Here is a 25,063-nt window from a genome sequence, read left to right on the forward strand (position 1 = left end):
AGGGTGCGGGGTCTGCTCGGCTTCATGTTTCCACTACACAGCACATTCTCATGGAGCACAGTCACTGCAGGAAGAAAGGATCTCAGTCTCCAGGGCATTAGCATCCCCTAGCTTCCTCCTTCATTCAGCAGGCATCCTCAGTATTAGCATGCAAACCAGCCCAGAGAGCTTTTCTCGTCCCTTCCCCTCAAGTCTAAGAGGCAGCCCCAGAGCCTGCTGCCTCCACCTGGACACAGTCCTCCCACCAGCTGTCCAGTGCCTGCTCACCCCACACTATTTCCAGGCATCAGAGGACAGCCCTCCCTCCAGTGCCCACAGATCTGGGGCCACGCAAACAGCTAGAGGAGTCCTTGCGGCCTGTGGAGTGCAGTTTGCAACCAGTCACTCCCACTGCTGCCCCCTGGACCCAGCCCACCACAGCCACTCCCAGTATCAGCAGCTCAACCAGATGCCCCAGGCCTTTGTGTCCACTGCAGGTCGGGAGAGAGCTGCTGGGCAGCAGGCCCCATGCCCAGGAGGACGTGCAAGCCAGGCTTCAGGACCTAAGTAGCAAGTGGGAAGAGTTGAGACGCAAGATGGCAGAGCGTGGGAAGCAGCTCCAGCAGGCTCGGCAGCAGGACCAGCTCCTGCGGCTGCTACAGGTGGGTCCAAGAGAGAGGAAGACCCAGGAGGGAGCCCGAGGCTGGGCTGAGTAGACAGGAGAGGGAGTGGGGAGAGGAGGAGTTGGGGCGCCCTGCTGATTCTGGAGCAGCCCTGGAAAGTCCTGCAGCCTTTGGAGGTCTCTAGCCTGTGGCCCATTGACCCCGGCTACCCACCGTTGGCCAATCCAGGACTGCTCCCTGTGTGCCCGGGCGTGCTCAACATGACTTGAGTCTCCCTGAGAGGCAGAAGTGAGAGAGGATGGGGACACTCATGAGGTTCTGGGAGAAGGATTGGGCACCGCAGGTTGGAGGTGGACAGTGGCGGGGACAGAGGTCCCCAAACGGTCCTTGGTGAATCTGGCGTGCTGCTAGCCCTGCAGCCTTAGCATCCAAGAAGGGCCACTTGCCAGTCTGCACATGGGCAGCCTAAGGCAGCGCCCTGTATCCCTCCCCAGGAAGCCAAGGAGAAGATGGAGCGGCTAGAGGGGACCCTGCAGAGGGCAGAAATGGGGCAGGACCTGGGCTCCAGCCGGGGGCTGCAGAAGCAGCACTGCCAGCTGGAGGCCGAGAGCCAGGCGCTGGCCAGCAGGATGGCTACCCTTGTCCCCGAGGCCCATCAGGTGGTCAGTTCCCAGGCCATCGTGGAGGAGACCGAAAAATACCTCCAGAGGTACTCAGCTGCTTGTCCCACCTCCACCCCACTGTGTGTAACTGCCACCATATGAACCTGAGGGCATTTCAGCCAGTGGCCCAGCAGGGCAGCACCTCAAGGCCCTGAGGTTGTCCGTGCCTTCTTCCCTTATGAGTGGAGTCACTTCTGAGGTAGGAGAGTCAGAGACCCCAGCCAGGCATCCTAAGCTCCCCACAGTCTGAAGCCAGGGAGGTCATCCGGGTGGGAGTTTGGGCCCTGGGCCTTTCCAGCTGCCTCCCCATCTTCAGGTGATGTTCCCTGGTCCCTGCCTCTTCCTTTGTGGGCCCCTGACTGGGATGAGGAAAGCGCTGAGCAACGGACCTCGCCTGTTCCCAGCCTTTCTGTCTCTGTCCACCCAGGTTCAAGGCCCTGCAGGGACATCTGGCCACCCGGCGATGGCAGCTGCAGGCCTCAGTTGAGCTGTACCACTTCCACCACCTGAGCGACGCAGAGCTCACGTGGGTGGCAGAGCATATGCCTGTGCCCATCCCCAGTTCTGCTAAGTACCCAGATGGTGCCCACCGCCTTCTCCACAAGCACGAGGTAATGGTCCCTGTTTCCTCCCAGGATCCCTGACAGCCTTTCCCAGAGCCCGGATGCCCTCCTCCATGACTCAGGAGTCCTGATTTCCAAGTCTCTGCCCCCAGCCCTTCTCTGCCTGCAAGTCATCCTGGGCCCTGGAGCCGCGTCCACGGCTCTGTTCTGGGCCCCCTGTGGCTGAGGAGTGCCCTGAGGCGGCAGCCCTTCCACTGTTCTGTGGCAGGAGCTCCGGGCGGAGGTGGGAGCCCACCAGGGACAAGTGCAACGGGTGCTGGGTTCCGGGCGACACCTCGCAGCCTCCGGGCACCCCCAGGCCCAGCACATCGTGCAGCGGTGCCAGGAGCTGGAAGGCCGCTGGGCGGATCTGGAACAGGCGTGTGAGGCCCAGGCCCGGCACCTGCAGCAGGCTGTTGCCCTCCAGCAGGTATGATGCAGAGGCCACAGGGTCAGGTTGCTGCCGCTGCTAAGTCACTTCAGTCGTGTCCAACTCTGGGCGACCCCACAGACAGCAGCCCACCAGGCTCCCCCATCCCTGGGATTCTCCAGGCAAGAACACTGGAGTGGGTTGCCATTTCCTTCTCCGATGCATGAAAGTGAAAGTGAAGTCGCTCAGTTGTGTCCGACTCCTAGCGACCCCATGGACTGCAGCCTACTAGGCTCCTCTGTCAGTGGGATTTTCCAGGCAAGAGTACTGGAGTGGGTTGCCATTGCCTTCTCCACACAGGGTCAGGGGAAGTAGATAAAGTTGGGCAGCCTCTTCGGGTGAGGTCTGTGGGACCTGGAGCTCTCAGGGAGCTGGGTCAGTGGTGAGAACTCAGGGCCTAGAGCTGCCTGGTCTCCATGGGAACAGAAGCCTTTTTTCTGCCTGTGTGATGTCCCCAAGGGGTGATGGAGGGTCCATCTGGAAATGTCAAGGTGAGATGACTCCATTCTTGCCAGTGTTTCCTGGACACATCAGAGCTGGAGGACTGGGTGGAAGAGAAGTGGCCACTGGTGAGCAGCCAGGACTATGGTGGGGATGAGACAGCCACCGTCAGGCTCATTAAGAAGCACCAGGTAGTGTGTGCTGAGCTTCCCTGCTGTGGTCTGGACTGGGGTGATGACAGGCCATGAGGAACGGGTCTATCACACGCCCAAAGGGCACATCCTGCTTCTCCGAGGCAGAGCCCTGCTCTTTCTTCCTGAAGACTGTTCAGCCCTTCCCCCCAACCACCACCACTCCCCCCGCCCAAACCCTGCAGTGGCCCCTGTTCACCCCCAGTTGTCCCCCCTTTTCAGACACCACCCCTTTGAAGAGCCCACCCCCTTCTTGCATCTCCATAGTGGCTCACACTCCTGTGGCCTCAGGATTTCTCTGCCTTCTCTTCTAGCTTCTTTTCCTCCCCCTGGCACTTTCCTGCTGTCTTGGGGGTCACCTGTTCCAGCCATCCCCACATCTTCCACAGGCTTCTCCTTCCCACACTTTGAATATCACCCTTTGAGTTAACCATCCCTGAAACCTACGCCATCAGCATCCCCAATTAAAGTAAGAGAGGCCTGGAACACCCTCAATCCTTCCTGGAATCTGACTCTCAGAACCACATGTGAGCCCTGAATCCCGAGCAATCCTGGTTTCTGTTACCACTGAAGTGTCCACCTGTCTGGGCTTTTTGTCTACCTATCCCTAGTGGTCAGTGTTTGAGGGTCCTGTGACTGAGGGCTTTAGGGGGGGCCACTTCTAAGGGGTGTGCCCATAGCCAAAGCCTCATGGAGCTTTCATGTCCTGGGCATCCTGGGCTGCTCACTTGACTCCATCTGTTTTCATACTGGGAGACTGGGACCCAGTACCTGCCTCCCGTGGCCTCTCTTCGTTGGTCCAGAGGACCCAGTGTTCACTGTCCTCCTAAATAGTGAGCCCTCTGCAGGCACAGACTGTGTTTTCACTTTCTTGGAGCAATAAGAACTCCCATCACTGTTGGGTAGATGAGTGATCGGTGTGTGAGTAAGCAGATGGGTCAGGGTGGGTGGATGGGTGAGTGGGTGGATAGGTGAGTGGAAGGAGGAATAGGATGGGTGTGTGATCAGTGGGTTGAATGGTCAGGAGGGTGGGTAGATGGATAGATGAATAAATCACCCAGCCTGAGCCTTGTGTCCTGGCAGGCCCTGCAACAGGAGCTGGCTCGTTATTGGAGCTCCGTGGAGGAGGTTGGCCGGAGAGCTCAAACCCTCACTGGCCCGGAGGCCCCTGCACAGCTGGGTGTGGTGCAGAAGAGGCTCCGGGAGCGGCTGCAGGCCCTGCAGGAGCTGGCGGCCACACGGTGAGGGGCGCTGTACCTCTCCCCAGGCTTAGGTGACCTGGCCACGGTTGTTTCCATACCTTAACTCTGATTGGAAGGAGCTCGTGACCCCAGGTCCACAGAGCTGATAGACGGCTCCTTGCTGTGTATTGCTCCCTTCCTTTCATAAATTCTTCAGTGAGTGCCTGCTGGGCAGGAACTTGGGTCGCCAGCTCCCCATTTCCTCCCCCTACCCTCACCTGCCCTACTCTGGCCTTCTTATGTTTACTTCTCCCCGAATCCCCAGCCTCAAGCTTAGGCAGGAAACATGAATAACCTCCTCCTTCAGGCCACCCACTTTGGCTGGGTCAGCTGTCCTCAGGTGTGTGGGCAACTAACTTCGGGGAAACCATGGGCTACCCCCACAGGGACCGGGAGCTGGAGGGGACCCTGAATCTGCACGAGTTCATGAGGGAGGCTGAGAATCTGCAGGGCTGGCTGGCTAGCCGGAAGCAAGTGGCTGGAGGAGGAGAGAGCCTTGGGGAGGACTATGAGAATGTCCTGGTGAGAAGAGGCTGGGGGCAGGGGCGTGCTGGGCTGTGTGTAGAAGGGGGCCCTGGGTTATGAGTCCTGGCTGAGGACAGGCCTTCTGAGTAGTGGGGGCAGGAGCTGCAGCCATCCAACCCATCGCCCAGATGTCAGTGAGGGGCCTCGCTCCCCGGGCTGCTTGCTGTCTTGCCAGCTGGGGCCACCCTATCACCTCTTCCCGTCTCTCCTCAGCACCTCTGCACCAAATTTGTCAAGTTTCAGCACAAAGTAGAGATGGGTGGCCAGTGGGTGGCAACCTGCCGGCAGCTGGCAGAGAACCTGCTGGAACGAGGGCACAGAGCAGCCCCCAGGGCCCATCAGATGCAACAGGATCTGCAGTGAGTGCCAGGCGGACCCAGGGCATGGGCTCGGGGAAGGGTGCTGAGCAGACGGGTCCCGGGGGACTTAGGCCGCATGTGCCCAGGGCCACACTTGCTCTGTCTGCCCTGGTGGGGAGGACTGCTTTCACGGATGCCAAGCCTGCCTGGGGGGCTGTGCCACGGGTGACTGTGGGCTGTGAAGGGAAGTGACGAGGGGTGTGCTGGTCAGAGAGCCCTGCCCAGACCCCCAGGGGCACTTTTCCAAACCTTTGGCTCTCAGGACTTGGAGGGGCTGTGGGAAGACTGCCTGGCTCCCCACGGGCTGGTTTGAATCCTCCTCCAACCTGTGAGATTTGAGGCAGGGTCGTCCCAGGTCATAACCCCTAGCCCGACCCAGCCCTAGGAGCTCAGGGAGAGTTTGCTGAGTACATCAGGAGTGCAAAAGAGAAATTACAGTCTGATTGACTTATTGAGACTTGAAGGCACAAGACATAAGGAGTATCAAAGAGCTCAGAAATTAGTAAAGTGTTGAGTGTGACAACAGCAGAGGACTGAATTCAAAGCAAAGGCAGAAAGCGAGGCTCCCGGGCCGTGACCAGACAGGAGGGAGGGTTTGGAAGTGATGTTGTGGACCAGTCCTGGATAAAGTGCAGAGAGGAGGAGGGCTAACCAGCCTGGCAAGGGGTGAAATGAGGCGCTAAATCAATGGCTGATCTGCTACCCATCTCCCGTGAGCAGGGCTGCCTGGTCGGAGCTGTGGGAGCTGACCCAGGCCCGAGGCCGCCTGCTCCGAGATGCCGAGACCACTCTCAAGGTTCACCGAGACATGTTGGAAGCCCTCACCCAGGTCCAGGTGTGAGCCAGGGATGGGGGGAGGTTTCTTTCTAGAAGTGGATCCTGCCTCAGCATCCCACCCTCCATTCCTGATCCCCTCGGCTGTCTCCTTTCCTCAGGAGAAAACCACCAGCCTCCCCTGTGATGTGGCCCAGGACCTGCGTGGGCTGGAGGCCCAGCTGAGGAGACATGAGGGGCTGGAACGTGAACTCATGGGCACTGAGCAGCAGGTGAGCCCAGGTCTGGGGCCTCTCCCCCTCGGGGCCCCTCAGGCCTGCCCGTCTGCTCTGCAGCTTTCCCCCACTCTCGGAGCTGCCAGTCAGGCCTACTGTGCACCAAAGGCAGGGCCCCAGGGGGAGCTGTGGGACAGGGCAGGCCCTTCAGCCTCTAGGACATGACCCTTCCCTCTTATCCCCACCCTGCCCCCAGCTGCAGGAGCTGCTAGAGACAGGAAGCGAGGTGCAGAGGCTGGGGCCCAGGCCGCAGGCCCATGCGGTACAGCAGAGGCAGCAGGCCCTGGTGCAGGCCTGGGAGACCCTGAAGCTGCGAGCAGAGCAGCGCCGGGCCCAGCTGGAGCGGGCATGGCTTCTGGCCCGCTTCCACGTGGCGGTGAGGGTTCTTCCTTCCCCAGGGCTTTGTGTGTGTGTATGTGTGTGTGATGCTATGAGTGTGCATACATTAATGAGGCCCTCCAGCTCTGGAGGCAAAACAGGTGTGAACACATGCTGTAGTCCGCCTCAGCCTGTCAGAGGGCTTAGTACGGGGGTGCAACAGTTGACTCCTTAGTTTTGGGTTGACACCAGCTCGTGTGTGACAGTGCAGTCAGGACACAGTGTACCAGCCAGAGCTCAGGAGGAAAAACAGTCCAGGAAAGCCCTTAACTAGAGACCCAAATGTCCTAGACAGTGACCTCTGGATCAGCCAGTGTCTCTTGTAACATCTGTGTTGCGCTTTCTGCTAGGAGCTGTGGGTGGGGAGAGGGGGTGATACAGAGCCTATGTAAGATGGAATCACTGCCATCAGGGAGCTTGTCTAGCTGGGAGACGAGCCTTGGGAGTCAGATTGACAGAGGGCTCTGGCCTTGGGCTGTCCTGGTACCTGGTAGACTGGGAGACTCAAACTGTAACACAGTAAAAAGGCTTGAGTTTAGAGACCCACCTCTGCCACTTTCTAGCAGCGTGGGCTTGAGCAAGGCACTGACCCCAGCTTGTTACCCCTGTGTGTGAGTGCCTGGAGGTTACAATCTCCTGCACGCTTGTTGTGCCATTTCCCCTGCTTCATCTGTGTACTGAGCTGTCAGGACTAGGATCTAAGGCCCCTCCAGCTCTAACTTGTGTTTGTATGCAAATCAACAGAAGACCGTTTATAAATATGAAACCAGAGATTCAGAGGATAAGGCAGGCAGTGAGATGTCAGGGGACAGGGGAGTCTCCACAAGGGAAGGAAGGCCTTGGCGCTTGAACATAGAAGATTGGAAGGGATGGAAGAAAGGAAAAGAACTTCTAAGCAAGAAGGGCAGTGAAAACCCAGGGTGGAGAGAAGTGCCAGGCAGGGCAGGGGGAGGCTGGCTTGGCCCTTGTGTAAGTTTAGTGACCTGGGAGGATTGGGTTGGATGACAGCGGAGGATCCAGGTGACCACAGGCCTCACGAGCCTCATCTGAGGTCTGGCCCGGGACAGCTCGGGCTGCTCCAGTGCGTGTGTGAGTGGATCCAGGCGGGCTGTGGTTGTGTCTCAGAGCCCAGTTCTCTGCCGCCCAGCCCAGCTCTCCCTCCATCTCCCTGGGATCCAGGTACGGGACTACACCTCCTGGGCGGCCAGCGTGTGGCAGGAGCTGCAAGTGGAGGCGAGCTCCCAGGGGCCCAGGAGTGGCCCACTGGAGCTCAGCACCCACCAACAACTTCGGGCCGTGCTGGAGGCCCGGGAGGAGCGGTACCAGCAGGCTGCCCAGCTGGGCCAGCAGGCGCTTCTGGCTGCAGGGACATGCATCAAGGAGGTAGGCCCCCTTTCCCGGTGCCACCCCCCAGCCTCCGTGAACCAAGCCTGCACCTGATCCCTGTGGCCTACCCCACTGTGCCACACCAGTCGCTCCTCAGAGGCTTCCCCTGGGGACCCACGTCTGTCCCGTGCAGGCAGCTCTCTGGAGCGCAGGCTCCCGTGTGCCCATCCTCAGGTCCGGGACAGGCTGCAAGACCTGCGGGACAAGCGGGAGCGGGTGTTCCAGGCCTGGGAGCAGAAGCAGGAGAGGCTCCAGGCCGTGGGCCGGGAGCAGCTCTTCCTCAGGAAGTGTGGCCGCCTGGACGAGATCCTCAAGGCCCGGGAGGCAAGTGCCCTCACCCCGGAGCCTCCCTAGTTCCTCTTCGCTCCTCTCCCCGGCTCATTCTCTTGCTTCCTGGGACACTGGCTCTTGCCCTGATGTGGAGCTCAGAGGCTGTGTCCTGCCTCAGCCCAGATGGCTAGAAATGGGGGCGGGGGCTGACACTCTGGACCATCCCTGGTAGCCTCTCTGACTTCTCCATGGACTGAAGCAGGTCCTCCTGAAAACCGGTGCCCTGGGGAGCTCGGTTGAAGAGGTGGAGCAGTTGATCCACAAGCATGAGACCTTCCAGAAGGTGCTGGCTGCACAGGAGGAGAAGGTAATGGATTCAGGGAGTCAGAGGTGGGATGGGGGCAGCCTGGGAATTTGGAGAGTTCCAAGTGGGGGATGTGGGGGGCTTGGTGTGTACCCATAGTAACGCTGATGTACGGGGGTGGCCTGGGCGGCTAGGAGCCCCTGGTCAGAGCTGACTGAGCAGAGTGGGATGTGTGGCTCAGGAGCAGGGCCTGGGACAGGGTGGACCACACTGCGGGCACACAGGGCCCACGTGGCTCCGTATCACATGGTCACAGGGGAGCCAAGGGGGACAGTCTGGTGAAAGCCAGGGCTGGTTCTGGCTTGCTGGGAGGACCAGCCAGCCCTAGGCCATGCAGTGCGAGAGCAGGTCTTCCCTGTGGGCCAGCCTCTGAGTGGAAGAGCAGCAGGCTTTGCTCCCTGACCCCTGACCCTGCCCACAGGAGACAGCTCTGTGTGAGCAAGTGAAGATGCTCGGGGGCCCCAGGGCACAGGACCTGCTTTGCACAGTGCTGGAGCGCCGGGCTCGGGTGAAGGAACTGGTGGAGAGTCGGCAACATGCCTTGCACACCTCCCTGCTGATGGCTGCCTTCGTCAGGGCCGCCACCCAGGTCAGAGACCACCCCAGCCCAGTGCCATCCACTTGGGCCACATCTCCCAGTTCCAGATGATGTCCACCTTTGCAGATTATTCAGGCCTCACCACAGCCCTGTGATGAGGACACTGAAGTTTGGAGAGTTAAATGGCTTTCTGAGAGGCCATGCTGGAGCCCAGACATTTGATTCGAAGACCCTGTGTGTGGAGACCCCACTGCTTCCTAAGCTTTCACAGACCCAGGGAAAAGAGAGGCGCTGCGAGGGAGCAGAGCGGTCCAGGGTCCTGGGGCCAACGAGCCTCACCTCCAAAATGAGGTCCCACCCATGGTCCCTACCCAGCCCCTTCCTGTGGCTGGGGGACCAGCTGAGCCCAGACTGCTGGGTCTTATTTACCAGGCACTGCCCAGCCCTCCCCTCAGGCCAGCAGTCCACTCTCTGGGCACAGCTGAGGGCAAGCATGTGGGACATCTCTGTGGACCATCAGCATTGTGAGACTCATGTCCCCACCCCCACCAGGCCGAGGACTGGATCCAGGAGCGACTCCAGCAGCTGAAGGCGCCAGTCCCTCCTGGGGACCTGAAAGCTAAGTTGAGACACCTGCAGAAACACCAGGCCTTCGAGGCCGAGGTCCAGGCCCGGGAGGAGATGATAAGCTCTGTTGTCAAGGTAACAGTCAGTCCCTCAGCCCCCACCCTGCCCCACAGTGAGGACTCCAGGGTGGCCAAGGGGAAAGGTCTGAGGCAGGGGGAGCCTGTGATGGAGAAAAAGCAGGAGGAAGAGTGACGATCAGCATCTCCCCTCTCTCCCCAGGAGGGCGAGGCTCTCCTAGCACAGAGCCACCCTCTGGAGGGAGAGATCTCTCAGAGGCTGCGGGAGCTGCAGGAGCACTGGGAGAAGTTGAGGCAGGCAGTGGCTCTCCGGGGCAAGGACCTGGAGGACAAGCGGAACATCCTGGAGTTCCTGCAGAGAGCGGATGCTGCAGAGGCCTGGATCCAGGAGATGGTGAGACCCTGCTGGGCAGGGACAGAGCTGGCAGTGGGGCTGTGGGGCTGGCAGATGGAGGAGGGGTCCCCGGCAGGAAGTTCCCCAAGTCACCACCTGCCCCAGCACTGCCCCTAGCAGCTGGGTGCCTGGGGGCTAGGTACCCCCAGGGCTGGGTGCTCAGAGTACAGCCTTCCCAACCCATGGCCCCCACAGGAGGTGATGGTGAATGTCAGCAACCTGGGCCAGGACCTTGAGCACTGCCAGCAGCTCCACAGGCAGCTCCGCAAGCTCCGAGGAGTCTGGGCCAGGGTAAGGTGCCCTGCATCAGGAAATAGTGACCAAGTGTGGGCTCTGGAGCCAGAGGTGGGCCCTTGTGTCAGCTCTCTGCTTAACGACCTGCGCTTGCTTAGGCAGGCTCCCTCACCTTGCCGAGTCTTAGTTTCTTCATCTTTAAACTTCATCTCTCATAGGTAAGAGAGCACATATGAATGGTGATGGTTACAGGAGTCTATACATATGATAAAACTGCCTGGAGTGATACTTTTCCACACATACACAGATGTGTGCAAGTAAAAACTGCTGAACTCTGAATAAAATCTGTAGTGTAGTTAACAGGTATACCAGTCAATGCCCTGATTTTCATATTGCACTGTAGTTGCATAAGCCGTTACCATCGGGGGAAGCCGGGGGAAGGGTACCTGGGCCTTCATTATACACTGGTGCAAATTCTTGTGCACCTATGATTATTTCCAAAAAAATTTTTTTAATGAATGCATGTATGGTTGGATATAATAGCTAATCAATAAACTGCAGTGGCTCAGAACCCTCATTCAACATCTCCTCACCAACCCCCTCATACCCACCACCAAAATCAGTTTCTCTTAGGTGGTGTAGAAATTAGCCAAGTGTATTCACAGTCACGTATTAAGAGCCCAGACTTGCTAACCTCACCCCCTGAATGAAGTATATGACTTTGTAAAAGGCTTTAGTGCTTCAATCTAAGAGCCTTTACTAGTAGGATTTCACAGCCACTGCTATTCCAGAAGCTTTAGTAGAAAGAGTGCTAGATAGACTTGAGGAGCTGGGCTTGAGTCCTGGCTCTGCCATAAATTCACCATGTTGGTCTCTGAGCTCTGCTTTGGCTTCTGTGAGAGAACCCCCCTTCCCTTCTCACCTCACATGAGACACCTCTTGGGAAGCGCTTAGGAAATGTAGACAAACGCAAGGAGCTTTTCCTGGGGCAGGACACCTGCAGCCTTCCCACTCTCGAGGATCCTCTCCCCTTGTGGCCATGAGCTCCACACAATGGCATTCTCAGCCCGGTGACTCCCAAGGACAGGGACACCCTAACCTAAGGAGGCTGGTGCTCACTGTTTCATTCAGTCCCTTACTTGGCTTTTCTTACCTGAGAAGATGCATTTTCACTTTAAAAGCTTCTGTTCACCAATGCATGCCTGCCCTCCGGCTCCCTCCTGGTCCCGGAGGGCTTCCCCTGGGCTCCCTGCCCCAGGAGTATCTTACTCAAGGCACCTGGCATGGGGTGGGATGACCACGCAGAGGAAGCAGCTACCACCAAACACGCCATTCCTCAAGCTCTCTTGGGCCCAAGCAGACACTCCAAGTAGAGACTGCAGCACGAAGAAGGGACTCAGAGCTGGTGCCATCAATGCCCGCATCCTATGCCCCCACAGGACACGGTGAATGATGCCCGCATCAGGAGCATCACTGACTTCTCACCGCAGCTCAATACGCAGGACACTGAGCAACTCAAGACCATCTGGCAGCGGCAACAGCAGCTCAACAACAGGCCAGTCCCAGAGCCAGAAGCAGTGGGGCTGGGAGAGGGGGCTGAGGGTCCACCCCAGACTCAGCCTTACACCCTCTCCCTCAGGTGGAACAGTTTCCATGGCAACCTGCTCAGATACCAGCAGCAGCTAGAAGCAGCCCTGGAGATACACGGGTTGTCCCAAAAGCTTGATGACATCACTCAGCAGGTCAGGGAGAAGGTAAGCAGTGGAGGAGCTGACGCAGCCAGGGAACAGTGCCTCCCACCCCTGGCCCACCTCTCCTCTTCAGCTGGGTACTTGGAGGCAGGTCCCACCAGGGGGCCATCAGTGGGTCTGCCAGGGGCTCTTAGAGTCAACTCTGGACCTAGAAGCCCCCATTTGCTTCCCGGAGGCTGGTCCTACATGCTTCCTTTCTCCCCCAGAAGCACTGTGAGTCCAGAGGCCGGAGCAACCCCTCCTCCCCATGTGTCTTCTGTAGTCCCTGAGCAAAGCCAGAACCCACGGGAGGTTTGCTGGGCTTTGTGTCAGCCGACACATGGGAGACACTGGCAGAGGCGAGAGAGTTGTACGCAGCCTGGGAAGCACCCTGTTAAGAAGGTGGTACCCTGTTCTGGGCATGCAGAGAGCTCTGTTCTTACTGCCCGTCTGGTTCCTATACAACCAGGCTGTTCCATCTCGGTTCCCTGCAAAGGCATGAGGGTCAAGTGAGAGCGCGTGTGGAGGCTCCACACCATAGAGGTTCTTGCCGCTGGGGAACCTCCAGACCGAAGTGTCTTCTGGGAATCTTCCTCCTTCACAGCAGGAGGGACATCTGGTCAGGGCCAGCGGCCTGCTTCAGCCCATGCAAGGCACTGAGAAGGGAATCAGGCTGGCCACTTGCTTGCCACACAGAAACCCCGTGGCCAGCGACCCCTCTGCCATGAAGGAGGAGCTGGAGCAAAGGCTGACAGTAACGACCCCCTTCCTCCCCAGGCCGCCCTGGTCCAGGCCCTGGACTGTGGGAAAGATCTGGACAATGTGCAGAGGCTGAAGCAGAAACACAAGGAGCTGGAGCAGGAAATGGGCCTCCTCCAGGCCCAGGTGGAGGTGTGCAGCTGGGGAGTTGGGGAGTGAGCCCAGGCCCAGCGTACAGCATCCAAAGGACCTTGGGTACCCATGGGTGGGTGGTGGGGGGGAGCTGTCAGGACCTCAAGAGACAGCCAGGTCGTCTCAGTTGCAGGCTGGGCTCTCCTGAGCGCCCCCTGCCTCCTGGTCCCAGCCCCTGACCCTGGCTTCCCACACAGCCACTAGAACGTGAAGCTGGTCGAGTCTGCCAGAGAAGCCCTGAGGTGGCCCACGGCCTCGGCCACCAGCAGCAGGAGATGATGGACAGCTGGCAGCAGCTCCAGAGCAGGATCCAGAAGTGGTACAAACCCCGGGTCTCTTTCCCTCACCACTCTCTCTGAGCCAGCCCCCGCAGCGTCTCAATCCCCAGCCTTCCCCTAAGAGTCTTTCTCTGTCGTTAATAACGATCGGTATCACCAGCCTATTAATTCCCAACCCCTGTGCCTTTCTTTGGCTGAAGGGATTCGGGGACAGAAGGCAGTGGCAGGCACAGGGGCAAAAGGGCTGGAGGCTCTGTGACTAGCTGATGAATCCTGTGAGCAGGAAGGAGTCGCTGGATGCCTTGCACGAAGCTCAGGAGCTGCAGGCAGTGCTTCGGGAACTGCTGGTCTGGGCCCAGAGGCTTCGAGCTCAGCTGGACTCCCGGAGAAGCCCTGGCAGCCTTGCAGAGGTCCAACGCATGTTGGAGGAACACCAGGAACTCAAAGTGAGCAGCCCATGCAAAGACCTTGGGGCCTTTCCCGGATCTCATCTCCTCTCTGGCCTCCTCCCCCTTATTGTGACCACAATTTTGTCTTGGGTTCTTTCTGTGTCAGCTGCCTCTGCCTTTCCCCTTGTCCATCCTGCCCCCTCAGTTGTCTTCCCCACCTCTCCTCCTTCCCCTTGGCCCTCTTCCCTCCCACTCAGGGAGCCTCAGCCTCTGGGATCTGAGCCCAGTCCTCTTACAGGCTGAGCTGGACTCCCAAACAGACAGCATCAGCCTGGCCCGAAGCACTGGGCAGCGACTGCTTGCTGCAGGGCACCCATCCACCCCCAACATCCGCCAGGCCCTGGCTGGTTTTAATCAGGAGCTGAGCAGCCTGGAAGGGGCCTGGCATGAGCACCAGCTCCACCTACAGCAGGCCCTGGAACTACAGGTAGGCAGCCTCCATCCCACCCCCACCACTGGTGCCTGTGCTAAACCCACTGCCCCTGGTCAAAGCCAAAGCTAGAGAGGCTGTTGTGCCAGGGGCCTTCCCCACCACCCACCACTCATCTCACCCACTGCAAACCTTGTCTGCTGTGACCCCTTCTGTGGAGCCAGGCCCCAGTCCTGGTTTCCCACTGGGCCACCAACAGAGTCACTCTTCCTACCATGACTGGACCCTCTGCTCACTTTCTCCTGCCTTTTCCTTTCTCGACAGCGGGTTCTGAGCTCTGTGGAGCAGATGGAGAGTTGGCTCTGCAGCCTGGAAGCCTGCCCAGCCAGTGAGGGTCTGGGGGTAGGTGCCCAGCAGGAGTGAGGGAGGGTTTGCCAGAGCAGCATTAGGGATCAAACCAGCCAGTGCTGCCTGAGATTTCCAGTCCAAGGGCAGCTCCCAGCCCTCAAGCCCTGGAAATTCTAACACTTGACCCCTATCCCTCATACCTTTCCTGGTTGAGAATCTAAAGTCAGATATAGCCTGGAGGGATTGGGGGGATGTGTTTGATAGGAAAGCAGGTAGCTGGGGACTGGGAGGGGCAGGCCTGTAGACAGTATCGCCTCCCAGGACTCTTTGGCCAATGTGGAGACCCTGCTGTGGAAGCAGAGGGTGCGTGAGCAGGACCTGGAGGCTCAGGCGGAGAAGATGAGTGCGCTGGAAGCCACCACCCGCAGCCTGTTCCAGGGCGGACACCCCGAGGCCCAGGGTGTGCTGAGCCGGTGCCAGGCCATGCTCCTGAGGTACCTCTGGCTCAGGCTGAGGGGCTGTGGTTGGTGGGCTGGCACAGGCATCAGGCTCTTCCCCTGCCCTTCTCCCCTTAGTCTGGGCTCCCCTAGCCTTTACCAAGGGCTGAATTCAGATGCCAGGGCCCCATTGTCCCGACCCTGCGGTGTGTCAACCTGTTATGGAATCAGACAGCACACGGTCAGTCCACCGAGATAAAGGTGACTTCTACAAAGAAGCACATGCTTGAGAAACTGAGAGAGAGACAACCTCATGAAGAGGCCATCCGGAGCACAGTAGTGAGCCAGACACTGCTGGGTTTCTGTGCAGCCCACTTTCGGTGGGTCTTGGGGCCCATTCCTTATTAGTCCCCTGTCTACAGTGAGGGGATAACAATACCTGCCTCTCAGGGTTGTGGTCAGGATGGAGAAGGGACCCTTGATGTCCTGGCACAGTGCCTGGCACGCAGGCAGGTTGGCAGATTTCTTATGCCTGTTTAACTGAAGCCCACTTGGCTATGAGTCTCCAATCTCTGCTTCTTTTCCTCATAAGAGCCTATGTGGTTCAGCAGCCTGTCCAGCCCCTCAGACTTTAGACCAAGGCAGATTTGGAAAAAGCTGGATCCCAGATCAGCAGGGGCCTCCATCCTTCCCAAAGAGCCCACTAGGGCCCACAGTGTTGTGGCTCCTGGGCTGGTGCCCTATCCTCTCCTCTCCCCTGCACATGGACCTCACCTGGGTACCCAAGGTCTTTGACTGACAGATGGAAAATATTGGTTTGCTGGTCTCTGTCAACACTCCCTCCCCCTAGTCCCCTTGGATGGTTCCCGGCAGGCCCAGCTGCACCCCCCGGGACAGTGCCACCCAAACCCCCTCCCTTTAAGTCTCCTGGCATCCTCTAGGGGGCTGTTTTCATTCCACCAAAACTTTCTGCATCTCTCCTATTCCCCTTACACCTTTTGGCAACCCCAGCAGGAAGAGACAAGGGTTCACATTCACACCAGCATGGGGACTCTGCTGGTGGGAGGTGTGTATGGACCCTGGTGGGGTGACTTGAGGTATTAGAACTTCTTTTCCTATCTCTTTAATAGATCTCATTCCTAACTGCTATTTTTGTTCATATGGTAATAGACTTACTATATTGGTCCAGAGGTATATACATATATAAATCAGTATGTATATGTGTGTGTGTGTATATATATCTATACACACACACACATGCACATACAATACCAAAAATTCTTACTAATAGCAGTATATGATCAAAAAGTGGTTTAGACACTGAAATAGTTTGCGAGGCTGCCGTAACAAAATACCACAGACTAGTGGCCTAAACAGCAGAAATTTAGTTCTATTTCCAGAGGCCAGAAATCCAAGATTAAGATACTGGCAGCACTGGTTTCTCCTGAGGCCTTCCTTGTCATCACACACTCTGCACATGTCTGTGTCCTAATCTCCTCTTATAAGGACACCAGTCATATTGGGGCCCACGCTAATGACCTTGTATAATTTAATTATTTCTTTAAAGGCCTTTCTTCAAAAGCAGTCATATTCTGATGTACTGGGGATTAGGACTTCACCATAGGAGTCTGGAGGACACGATTCAGCTCATAACAGGCACTAATAAGGGGAAGTAGAGTGTGTCTAAATTATAAAGGAAACCCCAGATTCAGGGTAAATTGATACACAAGAAAGGCTGTCCTGGTATGGAAGCAACCTGAATGTCCATCAACAGATGAATGAATCAAGAAGATGTGGTACATATATACAGCAGAATATTACTCTGCCACAAAAATGAATGAAACTGGGTCATAAGATATTACTCGGCCATAAAAAGTAATAAAACTGGATGAACCTAGAGTCAGAGTGAAGTAAGTCAGAAAGAGAAAAACAAATATCGTGTATAAATGCATACTTATGAACCTATTTGCAGGGCAGGAATAGACACACAGACATAGAGAATAGCCTTGTGGACATGGGGAGGGAAGGGGAGGCTGGGACAAACTGAGAGAGTAGCGTTGACACATACGTATACTACGATGTGTAAAGCAGATGGCTAACAGGAAGCTTCCGTATAGCACCGGGAGCTCAGCTCAGTGCTCTGTGACGACCTAGCAGGGTGGGGCTGGGGAATGGGAAGGAGGCTCAAGAGGGAGGGGATATATGCATACACATGTATACACACATACACATGTATACATACATACACATGTATACATACAGCGTTCATGTACAGCAGAAACTAACACAACATTGTAAAGCTATTATCCTCCAATTTTAAAAAAGCAGTTTTTAAAAAATGGGGAAAAGGGCTGTCTTGAACTGGAAGGGCACACTTGTGCGCGTGTGTGTGCATGCGTGCACACACACACGTGTCGCAGCTCCGGGTCCCAGCAAGCAGGCCTGAGATCCCTGAGACCCTCGTTCTGCAGGAAAGAGGCACTCCTGGAGCGAGCCAGGACCCGTTGCCGCCAGCTGGAGGAGCTCAGGCAACTGCAGTCTTTCCTGCAGGACTCCTGTGAGGTAGGCCACGGTGGGGAGCAGCTGTGATGGGGGGAAGGGGCTGCCTCAGGGGAAAGCCACACTTCTTCAGGGCAGCCCAGGGGTTAGAGAGAAGGAGAGCCCTAAGCAGCAGAGTCTCGTCCTCCCTGTGCGCCCAGATGGCTGCCTGGCTGAGGGAGAAGAACCTGGTGGCCCTGGAAGAGGGCTGGTGGGACCCAGTGGAGCTGCAGGCCCAGTTGCAGCAACAACAGAATCTCCAGGCGGAAGTGGACCCCCGTGCACACCGCCAGCAGAGGCTGCAGATGGTGAGGCCCTGGGCGCCGGGGACCGGCTACAGGCCAGAGAAGGAGCTGGCCCCACAGAGCCCTGGCAGCTGGCCCTGAGTCACAGCTGGGTGGCCAGCCTTTGATACACTGTATACAGATGCCATGCAAGGCACCAACGGGTAGTGAGACACAGTGGCTTACCTGGGGCCCCCCTCTCCAAAAATATTGCCTTTTCAAGAATTTTAAGGGTAGTGTTTTGGCATGATAGTTTTAAAAACTCTTGGAAAGATGTCAGAGGACAGAGAGTCAAGGCACAGCCAGCAGTCCTATGGGTATAGGAGTCGAAGCGTAGCACCTTTTAAATTTACCCTCTTCCACCTACAAAGGGCATGCCCTGATCCCAGACTGTCTCCCTCTGATATAAAGTGCCCTACCAAGTATCTGAAATGTTTGATCCCATTTAAACAAAATACCCATGATTATCACCATTATATGGATAAGGAAAATGAGCTCAGAGAGGTTAAGGAATTTGCCTGAGATCACACAGCTAGCACGCAGACTCTGAAGCAGTGGGATGGTGGCTGAAGGCAATCCCAGTGCCCTGAGACCAGTAGTCCTGAGTCCACGAGGCGTGTTCTATGTTGTGGCTGTAGGAGGGGCAGAGGCTGCTGCAGGATGGCCACTCGGCCTCAGAGACCATCCAGGAGCGGCTACAGGAGCTGAGAAAGCTCTGGGAAGAGCTGCAGGCCCAGTGCCAGAGGAGGGCAGCCAAGCTACAGGAGGCCCGTGAGGTGAGGCTGTGTGGTGGGGCGGGCTGGGTACAGCTCTCGGCCTCTCCTCCTCACACTCTCATTCTGCCCCAGGCCCTGCGTCTGCGACGGAGTGTGGAGGAACTGGAGAGCTGGCTGGAGCCTGTGGAGCTCAAGCTGAGAGTCCCCATCGGGGGCCCGGACCAGCCTGGGCTGGATGAGCTCCTGGGGGCTCAGGGGGAGCTGGAGGCAGCAGTGGACAGGAAGGTCGGGCAGGCGCAGGCCCTGCTGGGCCAGGCCCAGGCCCAGGCCTGTGTCCAGGAAAGCCACTGCCTGGCCCGAGATGTGGAAGAGCAGGCCCAGCGGCTGCTTCAGAGGTAACCCCCTGCCCCTCCTCCCTGTCCCCCAGCTCAGCTCCTCAGGGCCTGCCCAGCCCATGGCGAGGGACACAGAGCGGGTGAGCAGTGTGTGGGTCACAGTCTGGCCCCCGATCCTGACAACCAGCATCCCGCCTGCCGCGGGTCCACCCTCCACCGCTGCAGGTTCGAGAGCCTGCGGGTGCCCCTGCGGGAGCGCAGGACAGCCCTGGAGGCCCGCAGCCTGCTGCTGCAGTTCTTCAGGGATGCTGACGAGGAGATGGCCTGGGTGCAGCAGAAGCTGCTCCTGGTAGCTGCCCGGGACTGTGGCCAGAGCCCGAGTGCCCTGAGGCGCCTGCAGGAGAAGCACCAGGTGTGGGCCTAGCGGGGCAGGCGGGGCTGTCCACAGTCGCCTCTGGTTCTGCGAGCTTCTGCCTCCGGGAGGTTCTGTGGGTCCTAGGATTCTTTGTTGGTCAGGAGGCAGGGTTCTGTCTGGGGGAATCTGTGGGGTCCCACTGGGCTTCAGACATGACTCCCAGGTCCCCCAAGGAGCACCCAGGAGCATGTCCCATGCCACCTTCCTCTGACTCCACAGAGCCTGGAGAGTGAGATGAGCAGCCACGAGGCTCTAACCCGGGCGGTGGTGGGCACAGGGCGCAAGCTGGTGCAGGCTGGCCACTTTGCTGCCCGCGATGTGGCTGCCCGCGTGCAGCAGCTGGAGGACGCCATGGGCCGCCTGCGGGCAGAGGCTGCACAGAGGCGTCAGCGGCTACAGCAGGCTCAGGAGGCCCAGTCCTTCCTGACGGAGGTAAGGGGTGCTGCGCGGCACGAGAGGGTGGGCATGAGGAACCCAGAGTGTAGGCAGGCCTGGGAGGTCACCCGCAGGTGGGGCCCCAGGATCTCTGTGCATTTTCTGTCGCCTCCACTACGTGGTCTCCTGACCCCGAGGTCTTCCTTCAGCATGTTTCCCAGAAAATGAGCCCACTGGCTTTGGTTTGGTTTGGTTTTGCTGTTTTGTCTAAGCCAGCGATTCTCAATCAAGGCTCTACATCTGCATCACCTGGAACTTTTAAGCAGTGCTGACACTCAGCTCCATTCCAGACCAAATCAGAATCTTACGGGGTGAGAGAGAGGCAGAGCAAGTTGTTCAAGCTCTCTGGTGATTCTCACCAGCCAGGTTGGGAACCACTCACTGCTATAATTCTTGAGGCCATGAACTCAAAGATGTGAGTCCTAGAGGGCACTGCCTAGGGAAAACTGTGCTCTTTGTTACCCCAGCTCCTGGAGGCAGAATCCTGGCTGGAAGAACGGGGCTGTGGCCTGGACATCGAGGATATGGGTCAGAGTGCCGAGGCCACACAGGCCTTCCTGCGGCAGCTGGAGGCCACCAGGAGGGACCTGGAGGGATTCACCACGCACATTGAGAGGCTGCAGCAGACAGCAGCCCTCCTTGAGAGTGGGCAGAACCCAGAAAGGTGCGCTGGAGCCAGGCCCAGGAGGGAGGAGCAGGGAGGGGCCCCTCTAAGGAGGTGCAAGGCCTAAGAGCTCCAGGGGGGTTATCTTTCCTGCTGCAGCCCCAAGGTGCTTGCCCAGATGCATGCAGTAAGGGACACCCACTCAGGGCTGCTGCAGAGAGCAGAGGGCAGGGGGCAAGGCCTGAGGGAGCAGCTGCAGCTCCACCAGCTGGAGCGGGAAGCCCTGCTCCTGGATGCCTGGCTGGCCAGCAAGGTGGCCACTGCTGAGTCCCAGGACTACGGGCAGGACCTAGAGGCTGTCAAGGTGAGTCACTCCTGAGCGAACCTGGAAGAGAGGAGATTGAGTGGCTCGCAAGGGCAGAGTGGCGTTGGGGGGCACATGGGAAGTGAGGGGTCTCTGGGCTCTGGGAGGACCCCCTGCAGTTCTAAGGGCAGGGCCAAGGGATATCAGAAGTGGCAGATACTGCCAAGTCCTTCGTCAGCTTTGAGGGCTGCTGGACACCACCTCCAGAATGACCTCCCTGGTCCTGTATCCTGCAGCTGCTGGAAGAGAAGTTCGATGCTTTCAGAAAGGATGTCCAGAACCTGGGGCAGGCTAGGGTGCAGGCCCTGAGGGAGCGGGCAGGCTCCCTGGAACGGGCAGCACCCAGGTGCTCTCCCCAGATTCAAGCACAGAGGAGTCGCATTGAGGCCTCTTGGGAGAGGTTGGATCAGGCGGTGAAAGCCCACACACAGGTAGGTGCCCCTCGGCCCGGTCGGGGCAGACAAGGGGTAGGGACATCTGTGCCTTCTTCCTGGGCCAGGGCCAGGCGGCCACGCCAGGTGTGTGTGTATATGTCTGTGTGGGGAAGGAGGTGGCTGCCTCTAACTCTGTGTGTGCGCGCATGCATGTGTGCATGCCTCTAACTCCTAGTGGCAAGCAGATCAAGTCTCAGTCTTCCACCTCCAGCCCTCTCTGAGTTTCTCCACTGATTTGGTTCTTCCTGGTATAGTTCACACCTCCAAGGAGAAATAGGAAGCCTGTCTGGTCAGCTCTTGACCCCCTCTAAGCTCCCTCAAGCGCAGTCTTCAGGTTTATTAAGACACAGACTAACTGCGCAAGATTTTGCCACCACTTCCCTCTCCTCATCTAAACGTTCTGAGCGGATTTGGGTGCCAAGGAAATCTCAGTGCTCCTCCACGACCTTCACTCTCAGCCACAGCTGGTGATTTCTAGGGAGGCATCCCAGGTCCCCAAGGCCCTGACAGAGCCCACATCCTAGCGATGCTGTCACTCAGGATCCTGGCTGGGCAGACTCCTAAGGCAACCCTCTTCATCTCAGCCAGATCCCCCAAACCACCCTCCTCCCCACCGTGGACTCATTCCCACCTGATTCCTAGTCCCCTGTCCCCGCACCTGGCTCATGAACTGGGCACTGACGACCCTGTCCCCACAGAACGCCCCCAGGGCCCTAACCCATCATCAGTAACGTCATGCACTCATTGATCAGGGGCCATATTGGGACATTTTCTGTACCCGGGGTTAATGAATGCATCACCAAGCCCCATGGACCTCCATGTTTCAAAAGTGGCCCAGGCCACGTCTCTAGGGAGAGAGGACCCTGGTGAGAGCAGGCCCTCCTTCTCCTCCCAGAACCTAGCTGCCACCCGTGAGGTCCGAAGCTTGGAGCAGGCGGCAGCTGAGCTCCAGGGCCATATGCAAGAGAAGGCCACCCTGGTGGCTAGAGATGCCTGCGACCTTAGCCTGTTAACAGTGCAGACTCTGCAGCAACAGCACAGATGTCTAGAGGTAAGGGTCAACCCCCGGGGCTTGCCCACCTGTCCTCTTTCCCTGCATAGGGGGACCCCAGAGTTGGGAAGGGAAGGGAGAGCCTCCTTGCCTAGGTCAGGGAGCTGTCCATCTGGAAGCAGAGCCTGACTCCTCAGGATGGCTGCTTCCTGAAGAGAAGTGGGCATCGGGTTGTGGGGGGATGAGGCTGATTCTGTGTTCTGGTGGCAGAGGGAACTGGCAGCGATGGAGAAGGAGGTGGCACGGGTGCAGACGGAGGCCTGCCGGCTGGGCCAGCTCCACCCTGCAGCTCAGGAGGGCCTGGCCAAGCAGCTGGCCGGGGTGCAGGAGGCCTGGGCCACCCTGAATGCAAAGGTTTATGAACGAGATCGGCAGCTGGAGGAGGCTGCCCAGGGCCACGCCTTCCTCAGACGATGTCGGGAATTGCTGTAGGTGGCATCCGGTCGTTGGCTCAACTCTGCCCTGCAGGGTGGGAGTCACCCGGTCCCCCAGTGCAGCTCATGCCCTGCCCGCCACCCCCAGTCTGCACCCCTGGCCCTGACAACAGCTTCCCCTCCTCACCCTGCAGAGCATGGGCCGCAGAGAAGCAGGCCCTGGTGTCCTTGGAGGAGCTGGCTGGGAATATAGCTCGGGCCGAGGGGCTCCTGGCATTGCATGAGGAGCTGGGGAGAGAAATCAAGGAGTACAGCCTTCAAGCCCAGAACATACAGCGGGAAGGGCAGCGGCTGGTGGACAGTGGCCACTGCATGTCCCTGGAGGTGCGAGCACAGCAGCAAGTCTGGGGCTGAGCTGGGCACTCAGCCCCATTACCCCAGGCCTCAGAATCCCCGAGCAGGAGGAGAAGGCCAGGCAGTGGGCAGAGAGAGGGGGACAGAGACCGGGAGGGTCTGGACCTCATGGTCTTCCCTCGACACTTCTGCTGGGCACTCCAGCCTGGCCCCACCCTGTGGGCATCTCACCCACGACACCCTCTCCCACCAGGTAACTGGGTGTCTGCAGGATCTGGACAGGCAGCTGCGGGCACTCAGAGAGGCCTGGGCCCTGCGCCGGGAACGCTATGAGGAGAGCTGGCATCTACAGAAGCTGCGGCAAGAGCTGGACCAGGCTGAGGCCTGGCTGGCCTGCCGGGAGGGCCTCCTGCTGGACCCCAACTGTGGAGTGAGCCAATGCCCTGCCCCTTAGCTGGCCATGCCCGCGCCGTCTAGCAGCTACAGCCTGCTCTTCCTCTCCCTGGCCCCCAGGGCCGGTTTTGAGGGAACAGCTCTCTTCACCCCCACGGGCGGGGCCTCACCCTGGCTTGCTTCTCCCCAGCACTCCGTGTCTGATGTGGAGCTGCTGCTCTGCAGACACAAGGACTTCGAGAAGCTGCTGGCCTCCCAGGAAGAGAAGTTTGCCCGACTGCAGCAGGAGGCAGCGGTGAGCAGAGGCTGGGGTGAGGGGGCACCGGGAGACAGGGGTGTCCTGTCTCAGCCTGAGGGTTGGGCTCCCCCAGGCACTGAACCAGCATTTGACCCTTGGGGAAAGCCCTGTTCTTTCCCTTGCCAGCTGCAGGGTCCTGTCACCCCACATCTGGGTGGGCTGGGGCACAGTGTGGACTGGGACAAGAGAGGGGTCTTCTGAGCTTGAAGAGATGAAGAACAGTGAGGAGACAGGCGCTCTCTCTGGGTGGGAGGGATGTGGGGAGAGGCTGGGGCGTGGACCCCCAGAGCCTGGTCTGACTCATCTGGCTGCTCCCCTCCCCAAGGTGGACCAGAAGCAGCAAGTGAAGGGGCTGAAACCCTCGGGAAGCTGGTGGCCCAGAGCACAGCTGACTGAGACGGGGGACCCGCAGCCATCTGTCCCCATTGGGTCTTGCATACGCTTCACCACCGTCTCCCTGGAGTGCACAGCGGGGACCCTGGGGGTAAGGAGTCCATAGGTTGAGCCAGCACTGCAACACCAGGGGTTCTGTCTCCAGGGATGAGAAGGTCGGAGGCGGTTAGGTGCCTCACCCACTTTCCAGAGAGGGCCCCGTTGTCTGTGCTGGTCTTGATGTTTCCCAGGCCCCTTGTTGCATTTTCAGGATGCAAAGGGTGCCCCCACCACGGAGGGAATTTTGGAACTTAAGCAGCAGCTCCTGCCTGGGAGGAGGCAGGTGAGTACCCGGAGATTGCTTCCGCAGCAGCTGCTCTGTAAGAGCCACGCAAGGGCTCAGAGGGCCCTGGGCGACAGCTGAGCCTGCTCCAGGAGGAGGGTAGGTGGGTGGGTGGGTGGGTGGGCAGAAGACAAAGAAGGGCCCCCAGGGAAAAGCGGAAAGGGTAACATTCCCCCACCCCCCGTCAGGATACGGCTTCTATAGCCTCCATCGACCTCACAGGAACGCAGCATGAGAAGCTGGGAGATCACCATGATGGAAAACACACTTTTTCCTTAAGGTGAGGGCCCTGTCGGGGGAGAGACCCTGGGCCTGGGACAGGCTCGGCCTCCGGCAGCAGCTGAAGGGGCTGGAGGCAGGGGTCCCCACACATGCAGGAGGCAGAGTTTGACGCATTACTGTCTGGGTGGCAGGCTGGCTGCGGGAGAGACCCTGTCTGCGGCGCCACCTGCAGGGCAGACTGGGAGCTGGCGGGGCGCCCTGAGCAGCTGGGCAGGTAGGTCCAGGGGAAGCGGGGGAGAGGAGCGGGGGGCCCTGGTTTCCTGGGCCCCCAGCTGCTGGTGTTTAGTGCATCCTTGGATGTTTAACATCTAACCTCTATGCCTGAGAGGTAAGTGGGAGTGCCTTTTTTCTTAATTTGAGGCCCAGAGAGGGTAAGCAACTTGCCAGAGATGACATAATTAGAAGCGGGGCCAGGATTGATCCCCTGATGGCCTCCTGGTTCTGTTCCACCCACTGTGGAGTCGGACTTCCGGAGAACCCTTCCCTCAAGGATCCTCACAGGCTTCCCCATGCTCTTCTCTGACACCGGTCTTTTCTGCCCCAGTCTTCCTACAGCTCTGAACGCACCTCCCTTGGGGTGTCTTGTAGACAGGGGCCAGGCCCAGTTCTACTCTTGGAAGGGCTCAGAGAGCACCCTTTGGACCAGAAATCTATTGTC

At 58.5% G+C, this 25,063-nt stretch overlaps 1 protein-coding gene across 1 annotated transcript in view; it reads left to right on the forward strand.

Moving 5' to 3' along the window:
• Positions 1-25,063, forward strand: part of SPTBN5 (spectrin beta, non-erythrocytic 5) — a 48,628-nt gene that overhangs the window by 21,720 nt on the left and 1,845 nt on the right. Inside the window, exons 22-65 of the mRNA XM_061157489.1 lie at positions 477-641; positions 1,097-1,311; positions 1,692-1,875; positions 2,096-2,296; positions 2,812-2,928; positions 4,012-4,169; positions 4,556-4,691; positions 4,908-5,053; positions 5,774-5,888; positions 5,989-6,099; positions 6,299-6,478; positions 7,660-7,863; positions 8,041-8,190; positions 8,399-8,503; positions 8,922-9,089; positions 9,591-9,740; positions 9,885-10,076; positions 10,272-10,367; positions 11,750-11,865; positions 11,950-12,064; positions 12,818-12,931; positions 13,129-13,247; positions 13,490-13,655; positions 13,897-14,085; positions 14,353-14,430; positions 14,698-14,870; positions 17,285-17,375; positions 17,513-17,659; positions 18,274-18,411; positions 18,484-18,746; positions 18,912-19,098; positions 19,321-19,533; positions 20,004-20,200; positions 20,300-20,504; positions 20,741-20,935; positions 21,834-21,989; positions 22,200-22,417; positions 22,558-22,747; positions 22,971-23,147; positions 23,301-23,405; positions 23,734-23,892; positions 24,052-24,123; positions 24,312-24,403; positions 24,537-24,619. Of these exons, the coding sequence (XP_061013472.1) occupies positions 477-641; positions 1,097-1,311; positions 1,692-1,875; positions 2,096-2,296; positions 2,812-2,928; positions 4,012-4,169; positions 4,556-4,691; positions 4,908-5,053; positions 5,774-5,888; positions 5,989-6,099; positions 6,299-6,478; positions 7,660-7,863; positions 8,041-8,190; positions 8,399-8,503; positions 8,922-9,089; positions 9,591-9,740; positions 9,885-10,076; positions 10,272-10,367; positions 11,750-11,865; positions 11,950-12,064; positions 12,818-12,931; positions 13,129-13,247; positions 13,490-13,655; positions 13,897-14,085; positions 14,353-14,430; positions 14,698-14,870; positions 17,285-17,375; positions 17,513-17,659; positions 18,274-18,411; positions 18,484-18,746; positions 18,912-19,098; positions 19,321-19,533; positions 20,004-20,200; positions 20,300-20,504; positions 20,741-20,935; positions 21,834-21,989; positions 22,200-22,417; positions 22,558-22,747; positions 22,971-23,147; positions 23,301-23,405; positions 23,734-23,892; positions 24,052-24,123; positions 24,312-24,403; positions 24,537-24,619 (6,751 nt within the window). The remainder of the gene's footprint in view (positions 1-476; positions 642-1,096; positions 1,312-1,691; positions 1,876-2,095; positions 2,297-2,811; positions 2,929-4,011; positions 4,170-4,555; positions 4,692-4,907; positions 5,054-5,773; positions 5,889-5,988; positions 6,100-6,298; positions 6,479-7,659; positions 7,864-8,040; positions 8,191-8,398; positions 8,504-8,921; positions 9,090-9,590; positions 9,741-9,884; positions 10,077-10,271; positions 10,368-11,749; positions 11,866-11,949; positions 12,065-12,817; positions 12,932-13,128; positions 13,248-13,489; positions 13,656-13,896; positions 14,086-14,352; positions 14,431-14,697; positions 14,871-17,284; positions 17,376-17,512; positions 17,660-18,273; positions 18,412-18,483; positions 18,747-18,911; positions 19,099-19,320; positions 19,534-20,003; positions 20,201-20,299; positions 20,505-20,740; positions 20,936-21,833; positions 21,990-22,199; positions 22,418-22,557; positions 22,748-22,970; positions 23,148-23,300; positions 23,406-23,733; positions 23,893-24,051; positions 24,124-24,311; positions 24,404-24,536; positions 24,620-25,063) is intronic.

Source organism: Dama dama, chromosome 12 (assembly GCF_033118175.1).
Source record: "Dama dama isolate Ldn47 chromosome 12, ASM3311817v1, whole genome shotgun sequence".
In the NCBI taxonomy this organism is placed as follows: Eukaryota; Metazoa; Chordata; class Mammalia; order Artiodactyla; family Cervidae; genus Dama; species Dama dama.